Below are 12,881 nucleotides of genomic sequence, written 5' to 3' on the forward strand. Positions count from 1 at the left end.
TTTCTTTGCAAGACCAATCTCCAATAAACCATATCAGGGTTATTAAGATTCATAGTTACCAGAGAAGCCGCTTAAAGAATTATCATCTCCTAGGCAACAAACAATTTGAAGCAGCAGTTTCCTAGCACCAACATTCACATTCAATTATAGAACAAGAGTTTTAAAAAAGAAAATGCCTAAAATGATGAGGAGAATAAAAGGAAGGGTACCTCCAGGTAGGGTACGCCTTTCTCAAAGGATTGTGGGTACTCGCGGAGCGGCCTCTCTTCCTCCAGGAACTTGGCATCGTGCCCGTCAGTAGCAGGTTGGAAAAGGCCATAGTTTAAAACATCCCTTAGAGATTCGGTTAGACTACACAACACCTGCTGCTTCGCCTTCCATACGGTTGCATCAGGGTTGAACCTCAGACACTTCTACAGAGACAGAGAGGGGGGGAGGCTGTTAGAAAAACTAAATTATTCGGCTATTTGCTTTTTTTTATTATATTAAAATATTATAATATTACATTTCAATTTTTAATATATTTTATGTATATACAGACATACCATTCAAAAGATTGGAGTCGATTAGATTTAATGTTTTTGAAAAAAGTCTCTTTGATTATTTGATAAAAATACAGTACAAACAATAATTTTGTGAAATATTATTATTTTTAAACGTTTTAAAGTGTAATTTATTCCTGTGATGCAGAGCTGAATTTTCAGCATCATTACTCCAGTGTCACATGATCATTCAGAAATCAGTCTAATATGATGATTTGCTTCTCAAGAAACATTTATTATTATTATAAATGTAGAATACAGTTCGCTGCTTAATATTTTTGTGCAAAATACAGAAAATCCAATTTATTTGTGAATATAAAGCTCAAAAGCATTTATTTGAAATAATAAAAATATTTTCTAACTTTATAAATATCACTTTTGATCAATTTAATGCACCCTTGGATAATAAAAACATAAATTTCTTAAAATTGCACCAAACGTTTGAATGATAGTGTATTATATTTTTAAATTATAATTTAAGTATTTGTTTTCATATTTTTATTTATATGTACATAAATAGAAAAAAAAGATAAGATCACTGCACTCAAACCTTTTTTTGGGGGAGGGGGTGTGTAGATCAGTAGAATTATAAAATGAATTAATTATTAGTTTTTTTATCATGCAACAAAGCACATATAGATCAAGATCAAATGATTCGGCAGTCATACATGTGGGAACCTGTAGACACAAGCGGGTGTGGATCTTTTGTTCTTTATTTGATCATATAAACAAATATACTACATTTTTATTAATTAATAATAACTACAAAATCAGACCATGTTTATCCCTATTGACTCTAAAAGGGGAAAAAAGACAGTTCTGTCCAATGTGCACTAGAGGGAGACGTTGTGATTCACTCAGGTGAAACAGCACTGCTTGTGGGATTAGCAGACCCCTGACCAGCAACTGTCCATCAGCTTCATTAACATCTCATTTGAGACTTTGGTCACCTTGGTAGTGCTAAATGGCAATGCTAATTGATTAATTAGCCTGCAGTAATAGCTATAATCCATAGCCTGCTCAGGTGCCGTAATAGATGATTTGGAACGTCAGGAATTCCTATGTGACTTGTGGCACACCCCACTCCGCACAGTTCCTGCTATGACATTGCCTAAACCTTCTTGTAGCCTCCTAGCTTGAGCACAAGCTCCGGGCTAAGGGACATGTTAGCTTCGAGCTGCTCAGGCTGGATTTTGGGACAGCAGTGCTGTTCCAGCAACTGTGAAAATGGGATGGCCCTGCAGTGGAGTGCTGGAATTAAATCCCATCCTCTGACCTTGAGGAGTTGCTGTGATTGGTCCGTGGTTGTGTTTAGGGTTTAAGTCCGAAACGGTCAGTTTCCTGCTCGCTCTACCACGGTGTGTGTGTGTGTGTGTGTGTGTGTGTATATATGTGCAGTGGCAAAGAGAAGTGTGAAATTTCTTCCTCCCTCTGTTATTCAGTCTCTCACTTTGCGCACAGCCAATCCCCATCACCATGGCAACCAGTTCATTAGTGGAGCAAGCTGCAGGTTGCCATAGAAACATCTCAGCAGTCCCTATGTGCGCTATGGTATGGTGTATGTGTTTCAGTGTGATCTTAAGGAGTGTATGTGCACTGGGGGCAGTTCTGCTGGAGAGAGGTCATAGGTGTAGTGGATGACTCCACATACAATTTGGCATGTCAAGATCACTCAATTTCAGTGCGTACATGTGAAACATCTTGCATATGCATAAAGGAATAGTTTGCCTAAAAATAATATTGTCATCATTTCTACACCCTCATGCCTTTTGAAACCCATAAGACTTTCTTTCCTCTTTTGAAGTCAAAAAACATGTCTGCGTCCGAAATCGCACACTCTCTTGAGTTGGTGCTTATTTTGAATAAGTAATTCATTTACAGCCGCTAAAAAAAGTACATTCTATATAGCATGACTGTGTGTAGTATGAATATAATCCGGATGTACTACGTTCACCATGCTGCCATTATCATGTGATCAACCAGCATCAGTTATGTCACTTCTCTGCCATTCACAAATCCTCTCCCGTGGTCTCATGGGATAGTAAAGAGTCCATCGTATGCATATCCTCTCGCCGGGAGTAGTAGGTCATCTGGGTTTTATGAGTACTGTGAATTTGGACATACTGCTTTTGTCATATACTGTTTTTCGCCTAGTACTATATATAGTAGGGAAGTATGCAATTTCGGATGCAGCCAGTCTTCTTCCATATAGTAAACATGGATGTGACCACATCTGTCAATGCAAGTATTTCAATAAATGAGTCTTGTGCAAAACTATCATATGGCTTCAGACATGAAATATGGTGCATAACAAGTCCTTTGGACTACTTTTATAGTGCGTTATTCTATTTTTATGTTTTTGGAACTGGAAACCAGCTAGTTCCATCCATTTTCACTGAATGGATAAGAGCATTCTTCAAAACATCTCTTTGCGTGTTCTAGGGCTGCAACTAAGGATTATTTTGATAATCGATTAGTTGGCCGATTATTTCTAAGATTAAAAATACAAACATTCTTTTTTATTTTATTTTATTTGATTGACAAAACAAACTATTCCACATTCTGCCCAACTGAATGCTATGAAAACATATAGTGAATATATCTATATCTCTGCTGTAGTTAAAAGAGCTATAAAGCAAAAGGACAATTTAAATCCCTACATTAAAAATTAAGATAATAAGAAAGATAATAAAGAAAAACACAAACTCAGTGTAAACAGATAAGAGGAATGTTCTGCAGGAACACACACATTCACTCTGAGCACAGTAACCTCTTACTGTCATTTCTTTATCCTGTAAATGTAAACGTCTTAGATTTATATTCAATTAAACGCAGTTATCCCTTGACATGTACCTCTCTTATAAAATACTTGAATTACATGTGGACTTTTAAACCTAGATTTAACATCCAACAGGCATTTCAACAAAATGAGTATTTTTGCTTTTCTCCCTCTCTAATGCGTCCCGTCATTCAGTTAAGTCTGAAGTTTAACGCTGGATGAGCCTTCATGCAAAATGGAAACACTCACATGAAAATGTAACAGTTACAAATAAGGATATAACTGTAAAATGAAAGTTTTCCCGCTGAGGAAACATATCACACATTAAAAAGCACACTCATCTGTCAAAGTGCCTGACAGGGAAAGCCATGTTAAACATTACGCTAATGCATTAACTTGAAACTTAAAATAAAGAATTCTCATGTTTTGGGCAGCTTGGATCATGTACCTTTCCCGCAGGAGCTCAACTATTCCTCCACCATTTTTAGATGCATTTTGTCCATAGAAATGCATTATTCAGTGCTGTAATTTTGACGCGGCTGGTGGAAGTTTTCTGTGCACGGTGGGCAGACGCGACTAATCAATAATGCCATTCATTGTCAACGATTTTCATTATCGATTTTATTGATTAGTTGTTGCAGCCTTCCATGGAAGAATAAAAGCCATACAGGAATGAAACAAGTTGAGAGTTAGTAAATAATGACAGAATTTTCATTGTTGAGTAAACTATCCTTTTAACACTACACAGTACGCACAAAAATGCAAATGATAAAAAAAAGGTGCACAAAACAGATGCAGATGTGAGTTCATTTGTACCCTTGTGATTACAATAATTTTGTTAGAATGATAATCAACCTGGAAAATGATTTATTTTAATGATATCTAATTACAGTAATTTAGCGGTTAATCTAAGAGCTATTATTTTCAGATCCAAACTACAGACTTCTTCATAATACTGTCCTCTTTTTCCCCCCTGACAATAAGCGTGACATCCTATGTTGAGGAACAATTTATAGATAAAGGTTCTAAACAGATTATTTGATTAAACAAGATGTACCTAAATGTCTTTGCTTGCATCCCCTGGTCTAAGTTGATAATGATTCTGTTTAAGAGCTTCATCTCTCCCTCAATTTTCCATCGTTTGGCTTTTTCGTACTTGTTTTTCTCTGTTCTTTATCTAATATTCTGTTTTGAGTCCATTACTTTGATTTCTATTCTTTCCCTCTCTACTTTTTCTCATTAAGCTCGGTGCCAAGAGGTACAACATACAGTTAAAGTTAAAATATCAAAAATGCTTAATAGTTGGTTTAATAGTTAAAACTGTTCTGCTCCGATGAGACTGGCCCTCATAGTCCATTTATTGTACTAAGTTAGTGGGAACAAATCTTTGAGATTTCATGGCTAAGTGTGTTATAAATCATTTTACATTATTGCACAAGCATCAGCATCTCTATTACTGTATGTCCAACACCCTCAGGAGGAAAGAAATTGTGCATATACATACATGAACAAAATCATATTTTTTGCACTTTTGACTGTCAGACCAATCAATGAGTCTTTATCAAATAACAATGAGGAAAGAATATGGTCACGTTAGGACAGATTTGCTATTGTGACCATTACAAAAAATGCACATAATTGTGTTTAGTTGTCCCTCATTATGTCTTAGATTAGCCTGATTCATTATTGATTCAGGGGGCTGAGATATCTACAGAATGTGTATAATATATGCATATATAATAGAAAAAAAAAGCCAAAATTTGCTGATATAACACGTAATGATTGCTGTGCATGACAAACCAATATTTTTTACCTTACTCTAGATAAGCCTGAACCATTACAGAAATCCAGTGTGTACAGTTGTAGGAAATATGATTTACATGTAGATTAAATGTTCATAAAATGTTATCAACAATGGACAAACATAGTCTGCTTAAACAAATAACACAAAAATGTTCTTTCTGGAACACACTATGGAAACATTCACAGTGCAGATTGAAATAAGAATAAGAATAGTGGGATTTAATAACCGGTTTGCTCCTTTGCCAGCAATAACCTCAACCAAATGTTTCCTGTAATTGCGGATCAGACTTGCTGGAGGTCATGAGGAATTCTGCACTGTTTCAGCTCTGCAATAATCTTGGGATGTCATGAGTGAATCACACCCCTAAGATCATATCAAAGCATCTCAGTTGAGTTGAGGTCAGGACTGGGCCTGCTGAAGTCATTCTGTTGTTTTTGATATAATCCTGTGCTTTTAGGTTGTTGTCTTGTTGCACCCAACTTTTAAAAACTCAAAAAGGCTGGACAGCTCTAACCAACATCTCACATGGTGTTCAGTAAAGATATAAACACCATTGTAAAACACCATTGTGACTTTCAATTTCAATACATTATCATGAAAATATGCTCAAAAAGAGTAACTATCCCAATGATAAAGAAGGAAACCATCGCTGTTCTGAAGCAGTCTCATGTATGCAAATGTAACATGATGTTTTAAAGTGTTTATTCATGTTCGATTGGTACATTGTTTAATGTAACCCTCCATATGTCTCTCTCTCTCTCTCATTCTGTGGGCTCCCTCAGGGCCATTTCTGCAGGGCAAGAGCAGGGGGATTAGTAGCCTTTAATGAGACCTATAGGGAAATAACCTTCACTGCCTCCTCCTCCTCTATCTCGCTCTTTCTTTCATTGCCATCTTAATGACCACTCACATCTAATCTTCACAGTTCCACATCTTTTGCACCTTTTTCCTCTTCCACTGGAAAAAAAAAACATTTTCATACTGAGAGTTTTTATTATTATTATTATTATTAAAAGAATAACTCAACCAAATTTAGTGAGGTTTATGCATAAAGGATTAGTTCACTTTCAAATGAAAATTAGCCCAAGCTTTACTCACCCTCAAGCCATCCTAGGTGTATATGACTTTCTTCTTTCTGATGAACACAATTGGAGAAATATTAATAAATATCCTGACGCATCCGAGCTTTATAATGGCAGTGAACAGGGGTCACGAGTATGAGCTGAAGAAAGTGTCTCCATCCACATCCATCCATCATAAACGTACTCCACCCGGCTCCGGGGGTCATTTGAAAGCAAACTAATCAATGAATTAAAAAATAATCCTTTAAAGTAAAGCCAATGGAGTAAATACAAACAAATTTAAAAAAAGATATACACTGCCCTCCAAAAGTTTGGAAACGCCCTAGAAAAGTGGGGTTTTGGACAATATTGGCATGAATCCTTTATAATTTGTGATAATTTTGCATTGATAAGGGACAACACAAACTACGAAAAAATATTTTATTATATAAACAGTTTATACATAGAAAAAAACTTAAATTTTCGATTCATCAAAATATCCACCATTAGCAGTTATCTGACCTAAACTGGGTTTTAATTGGTTCATTGTATTCTAAACTTAATTGTCAATCAATTGTTGAAGCTATTAAGGTGTGCTGACCCAAAAATCAATACAAACCGGGCCAAGTTTAAACCAGTAACCAGGCATCACAGCTGGCAAAGGGGCATGTCTGACTTTGACATGTATATATTGCCATTATTATGTAATCATAATGAAAATTATTATTGCTGGTGTTCAATGATAATGTCAAGGTACTTTAATGTATTTGAACCAAAAACCACACTTTGCCAGGGGTGTTTCCAAACTTTTGGAGGGCCGCGTACATTGCCGATGTACATTCAAAAGTTTGGGGTCAGAAAGAAATGTATATTTTTATTTAGCAAGGATGCATTAAATTGATTAAAAGTGGCAATAAAGACTTTAACATTGTTACAAAAAGAATACTGGCAAAAAATTTATTATAGTTTCCAAAAAAAAAAAAAATATTAAGAATTACAACGGTTTTCAACATTGATAATAATGAGAAATGTTTCTTGAGCATCAAATCATCATATTAGACTGATTTCTGAAGGATCGCGTGACACTGATGCTCGTCAGCTTTGTTATCACAGGAATATAATACATTTAAAAAACAATATTTTAAAATAGAAAAAAGTTATTTGAAATTACAATAATTTCACTATATTGCGTTTTTTACTTTTTTAATCAAATAAACGCAGCCTTAGTGAGTACAGGAGACCTCTTTAAAAAAACATTAAGAAATCTGACTTAGTAGTGAATTCAGTAGTGAATTCTCTAAAAACAGGTCTTATTATTTAATGGATGTTTGGTTATCAAGTACAGTAGATGTATCTTGTTTTAAAGATGTTTTGATAGACAAAATACTGATGAAGATTTTTTTGCAGTTTAGTAATATTTTCCCTTCCTGACTTATCTTGTCCTATCTTGTTCCATCGCGCTCACTCTCTTTCTCCCTCTTTACTTCTTTGCTGTAGCTCCCAGCTCTCTCAGCGATCACTGGTTCATAGACCTGCAGGCAGACTCTGTGGTTAATGAGTGTGAGATGCAGGGTCGCTCTGTTACTGCCCTGATGCCCCTCAGGGTTCAGTGCCCCACACTGCCAACACAGCTGTTCGACTAAAAAAAAAAGTCACATGCACTTAGAAAATTATCAGCTTTCCTATTCCGTCATGTTTATCTTTTTGCTTGAAGTTCCTATGCAGTTTGTTGTAATATTAATACATTTCAATGTACATTTTGTACGATAAACAATTCTGGAACTGGTTTGAAGTCCGATGTAAAATCGGTGTCCAAAAGCGTGTAGCGCATTACAGGGTGAGTGGGCATTCCCGCAGCCCTACATTTGCTCGGTTGTGTTTGTGCACCTCCTGTCTCTCCCCGAACTCATTAAACCACAATTAACGAGCAATTGCAGTTTATTGAGGGTGAATTAGCTGGTATGTAGAGCAGGCCTAATGTACTGGGATTATGTGGACGTATTACTCTACACAGAAGAAACAGAGAGAGAGAGAGACTCAAAAGAACATGGTTTGAGGCAAGACACAAATCAGGAAGGCATAGGAGAGAAAGACATGAAACAGAATTTGAAAGTTAGACGAATCTCATTCTGGGTATTTTAAATAACACATCATTGACAGTTTTCCACACCTGACTGCCTTCTTTAATGTATACAGATCAATAACATTATTAACAACAATAACATTATAATAATAATATAATAATAATATCATAACATTATTTGTAACAAAGTCACAAAGATCTTTTCTTCTGTATTGTGACATACATCTGAGTAAAATGTATTGAAAAAAAAGTAAGGTGTGAACTTGGTTCTATTGTTGCTTGTTAATTGGTTGAAGGCAGATCTGATTGTGAGCTTGAGGTCGATTGTAAGAAAGGGGTGGGGTTTAAGAGGACTAAATTATTGGAGAAGTCTGGCATTTGTCAGAGGTCTGTCGTTTCACTGGAAGATCCATTTAGATGACATTTTGATTAAAAATTAATAGATCGAAACAAAAAAAAAAATCAAAACTATATTGCAGCATTTGAGTCATATATCATTTTTGCACAGGCAGGTGTAGCAGATGGGCTAAAATCGCAAGAAAAATGTTTGGCAGAGTGTTTCGAATCAGCTCAGATCACCTCCAGGTGTTTCACTGCCATCCTTTTTCATCTATCTACCAATATTATACTAATTACAATTTGCTAGTGGCTTGTTGGACTAAATAGGCAGCTTTGGATAACTGGAACAAAGAAAGAGACCACTCATTGTCTCTCTCTTTCACTCGCACACAAACATACACAAACTTCCCCCTCACAAACACACAAATGCACATACGCACACCTACATTAATTACACAATCACACAAGAGGAGAGAGGGGATAAGCAGAGCAAATACTGTTCAGTTTTACTAAAAACTAAGAATAAAATAGAAAGACAGACAGAGAAAGGCTGTCCGAAACCTTAAATATGCCGCCTTACCAGGCACATCCAAATCCAATGTTCATCTAGATCAACATCCAGTCTATTAAATGCTTCCATCTGGTCAATATTTGAATGCAGATATCCCACAATCCTGTGCTTTTGGTTTGGCAGTTGGTTGCAAGAATAAAATCCTGTCCAACTGAGTTATTTTTAACAAATTAATTTGTAGATGGCCAAATTGTTTTTATTTTTTTAGAAAAAGTATGACTTAAATATTTGCTTGGCTATGTCTAAAGCTCACAATCATATGATGTATCATCAGTGTTGTTATTATTAACCTGCTGTAACGCCCTTTCAAAAGAGACCAAAACCATGCACCGATACTAAATTTCTCTGCTGATATACCAATAGCCAATTATTCACAATGATATCAGCCTATGCCGATACCGATACCTTGAAAACAAAACTCTCCCAAATAATGTTGCAAACAGAGCAACCTTTCATTTGGTACACTACAATATTAGAGGGTACAATTGACAGCAGATGTATTATATTCAGCTGCTGTTTATTTTCAGATATAATAATTTCACTCAAATAAAAACTGAAATGCATAAAACTTAGTATTACATAAGGTAGTTTTCATAAGCACTTCTTGTCTTCATGGCAAATTTACACAAACATATAATTAACATTAAATAAGCTCCTCTCTAGTGTTTTTTAATATATAGATAGCTAAGGAGCTGTGAACACTGGAAAACATTCCTGAGGTAAATGTAACATGATGTGACCTATTGTTCACAAGCTGTTTTATTGACGTCTTTTCATGGTTGAAACACAGATAAAATGAGAACATGAGACGTGATACATTCCGGTCAGTTGTACAATATTTTTTAACATACCTTTGAACATACCTTTGATGTTCATTCATGTTTTTCGAGATATAACTTGTATTGAAGAGGAATAGGCCTGCTTTAAGGTCAATATTTTCAAACTGTTAATGCGTTAAAATTCAACACGAGTGATTTTGAAATGAAGTGAAATGGTTCAAGAACAGCATGCAATTTACTTTGGGTATGCCTTTTTTTAGGCATTATAGGCAAATTTTACAGGAATGCTAAGGGGTTAACTACGAATATTATATATATATATATATATATATATAAATTATGTTAAATTAAATATAAATATTACATATTAAATGTTGCCTTGTCAACTAACTGAAATAAGTTTAAGCTGGAGTAATAAAATTACTAACTGAAATAAAACAAACTAAAACTGATAAAAACTACTAAAAATGACATACATAAAATTACTAAAAATCTAAATAAACTGAAAATATAAAAAAAAGCTCATTCAAAATAATAAAAGCTATAATAGTACAACATTAATATTAAAATAAACACATGAATTCATGATGTTGGCTAACTGCATTATGTACATTTCTGAAATATATTACTTAGTCACCTCTGATAACAGATAAAACTCTAAATTGTAATGTAGACACATGCATTTTCTGTAAAGCTGCTTTGAAATGATATGTATTATGAAAAGTGCTATTCAAATAAATGTGAAATGAGTTGGATTGAATTGGTATAAATTATATACTGTACGGTGCCAAATAGCAAGTAATAAAAATGCAATCTGTTGAGTCATTGGTCGACTGGGTGGCAAAGCAGCTGCATTCAGTTTGACTGCCATTGAAAGAGCACTCTGGGTCCAGGTCTACCAACCATTTTAATTCAATTATCAAGCATAATCATATTATTCATGAATCATTAATCTTTTGCCACTTCCCACAGCTATAGGGAGGGCTGGAGGGCATGATAGGAAAGTGAAGCACATCTATAAACACATACTAGACGACACTGTCATGCGTTTCTGGTTTGGGAGGGAGCAGTGCCGTTGTTTGCATCCCTCTTGGCAAACGGGCCCACAGTGACTTTAATTAAAAGTGGCTGCTTTAATTTGTGATGTACAATAAACGGATTACAGCAGTGGAGATTTCATTCCTCAAATCACGACCTCTTAACAAGTCTTGTGAAAAAGAGCTTCACTTGAACATTTTAACTGGGCTACTTTAAACCCAGATCCTCTCTCTTCCTCTCCATCTAAAACAGTTGAGGTCACCTTGAGTCTGTTTCCATTTGAAAGTCATTCGGTTGTTTACAGGATTTTTGTTGGGCAGGATTTTTACCATTGGATGTTTGACTAGAGTCCTTTTACTTAATTTCCCTTGTTCTTTTATTCTGTTTTCTTCTCTCTCTCTCTCTCTCTCTCTCTCTCTCTCTCTCTCTCTCTCTCTCTCTCACTCGCTCTTTCTTTTTGCTTTATCTGGGAAAAACAGAATTTTGCTGACGTTTGCACATCTGCATGGAGGACACGTTTGGATAAAATCTACTTACACACACACGCGAGCACACAGACCGTATGAGTGTTCACTCGGGGGGCAATTTCAGCAGATCCAGCCAGCGTCAGCCCATATTTAAATATAGATTCCTGAGCAATCAGAATCCCGTAAAGCCATATACCATATAAAGAGATGTATGAAATAATATGGTTTAAGAGTTCAAAGTAATTGGACATGTCAATGATTTATTTGAAACTCTTCCTGACATGAATGAGTAATTAAAGCGTCAGTGGAGAATCATTGGACTCAGTACTGATGAAACTGAACTGAGTTCAGTTGGTTCACTAAGTACCACTCCTGTTCAAATGTTTGTGATAGGTAACATGTTTTTTGACTGAAGTCCCTCATTCTCAGGCTGCATTTATTTGATTTATTTTAAGTCAAAACAGTAATATTACTACAATGTTTCTTGGTGCTCGTTTCTTCAGTGCTACAACACAATGTGTTTTCCTGAGACGCAACCAGAGCAGAGGTTTGGGTGCATGTGGATTGTTTTGCTGTAATCTACCAGCACAAAAAAAAAAATATGTTCGCGCGAGATCACATTACAGCGGAGAATTCAAATGTCACAAAAGTGCTGCTCATTCACCTCTGCCTGCTCTAGCTGCGTTCAAATACGCGAGCCGTAGGCTGTTTCCCTCAGCACAGCAGCACGTGTGGTGTTTGTATTTTGCTCGCGATGCGGTCAGAACTGGAGTTTGAATACGAACACATGGAAAATACGATTGTTTTTATGATACACAGGCGGAGCGCGCATATGTTCGGTTTCAGCGCGGAGCTCCACGATGAGTTTAACAACACTAGCCACGTGACACATAGCTCATACAGAATAAAGTATCCGTGTTTAAAGTTTTTATTTCACATATTCTCCTGCACCAAACATTAACCAGCACGGTGTAGTTATGCACACATATTTCATCAAGTCTTCTTCAAATGAATTGGACACTGATACAGTAGTGTAGCCTATCTGAACGCGACGACACGATTATTCGAATAGACAAAAGACTGATTTTGAGACTGCAGTGCTCGTAAACGTAATCAAAGTAGCCTATTATTCGCCCTATTAAATATTCTTTCGCATTTCTCCCTTGTGCTTGGGAGTTTGTTGTCATTTTCTCAGTGCTCATATATTAATATTCATTATTCTGTATAATGAGTGTGTTGTATGTCTGTGATTCATTGGTTGTTCTCTCCCCTCTTCTCCCCCTCTACACTCCCACTTTTCCAGCTTTACACGCCCATTTTAACAAAGATTTTGCAGCTCAGAGGTGTGAACGACCAGGGTAAAACAGGGGGGTTTCATGACCCTTTAATAATTATATTGTAAAGTGTAATTTATTCCT

At 35.9% G+C, this 12,881-nt stretch overlaps 1 protein-coding gene across 1 annotated transcript in view; it reads right to left on the bottom strand.

Moving 5' to 3' along the window:
• The window catches only part of shank1 (SH3 and multiple ankyrin repeat domains 1), a 104,755-nt gene that overhangs the window by 50,657 nt on the left and 41,217 nt on the right, over positions 1–12,881 (bottom strand). Inside the window, exon 4 of the mRNA XM_067381943.1 lies at positions 210–413. Within this exon, the coding sequence (XP_067238044.1) occupies positions 210–413 (204 nt within the window). The remainder of the gene's footprint in view (positions 1–209; positions 414–12,881) is intronic.

Source organism: Chanodichthys erythropterus, chromosome 3, assembly GCF_024489055.1.
Source record: "Chanodichthys erythropterus isolate Z2021 chromosome 3, ASM2448905v1, whole genome shotgun sequence".
NCBI classification, from domain to species: Eukaryota; Metazoa; Chordata; class Actinopteri; order Cypriniformes; family Xenocyprididae; genus Chanodichthys; species Chanodichthys erythropterus.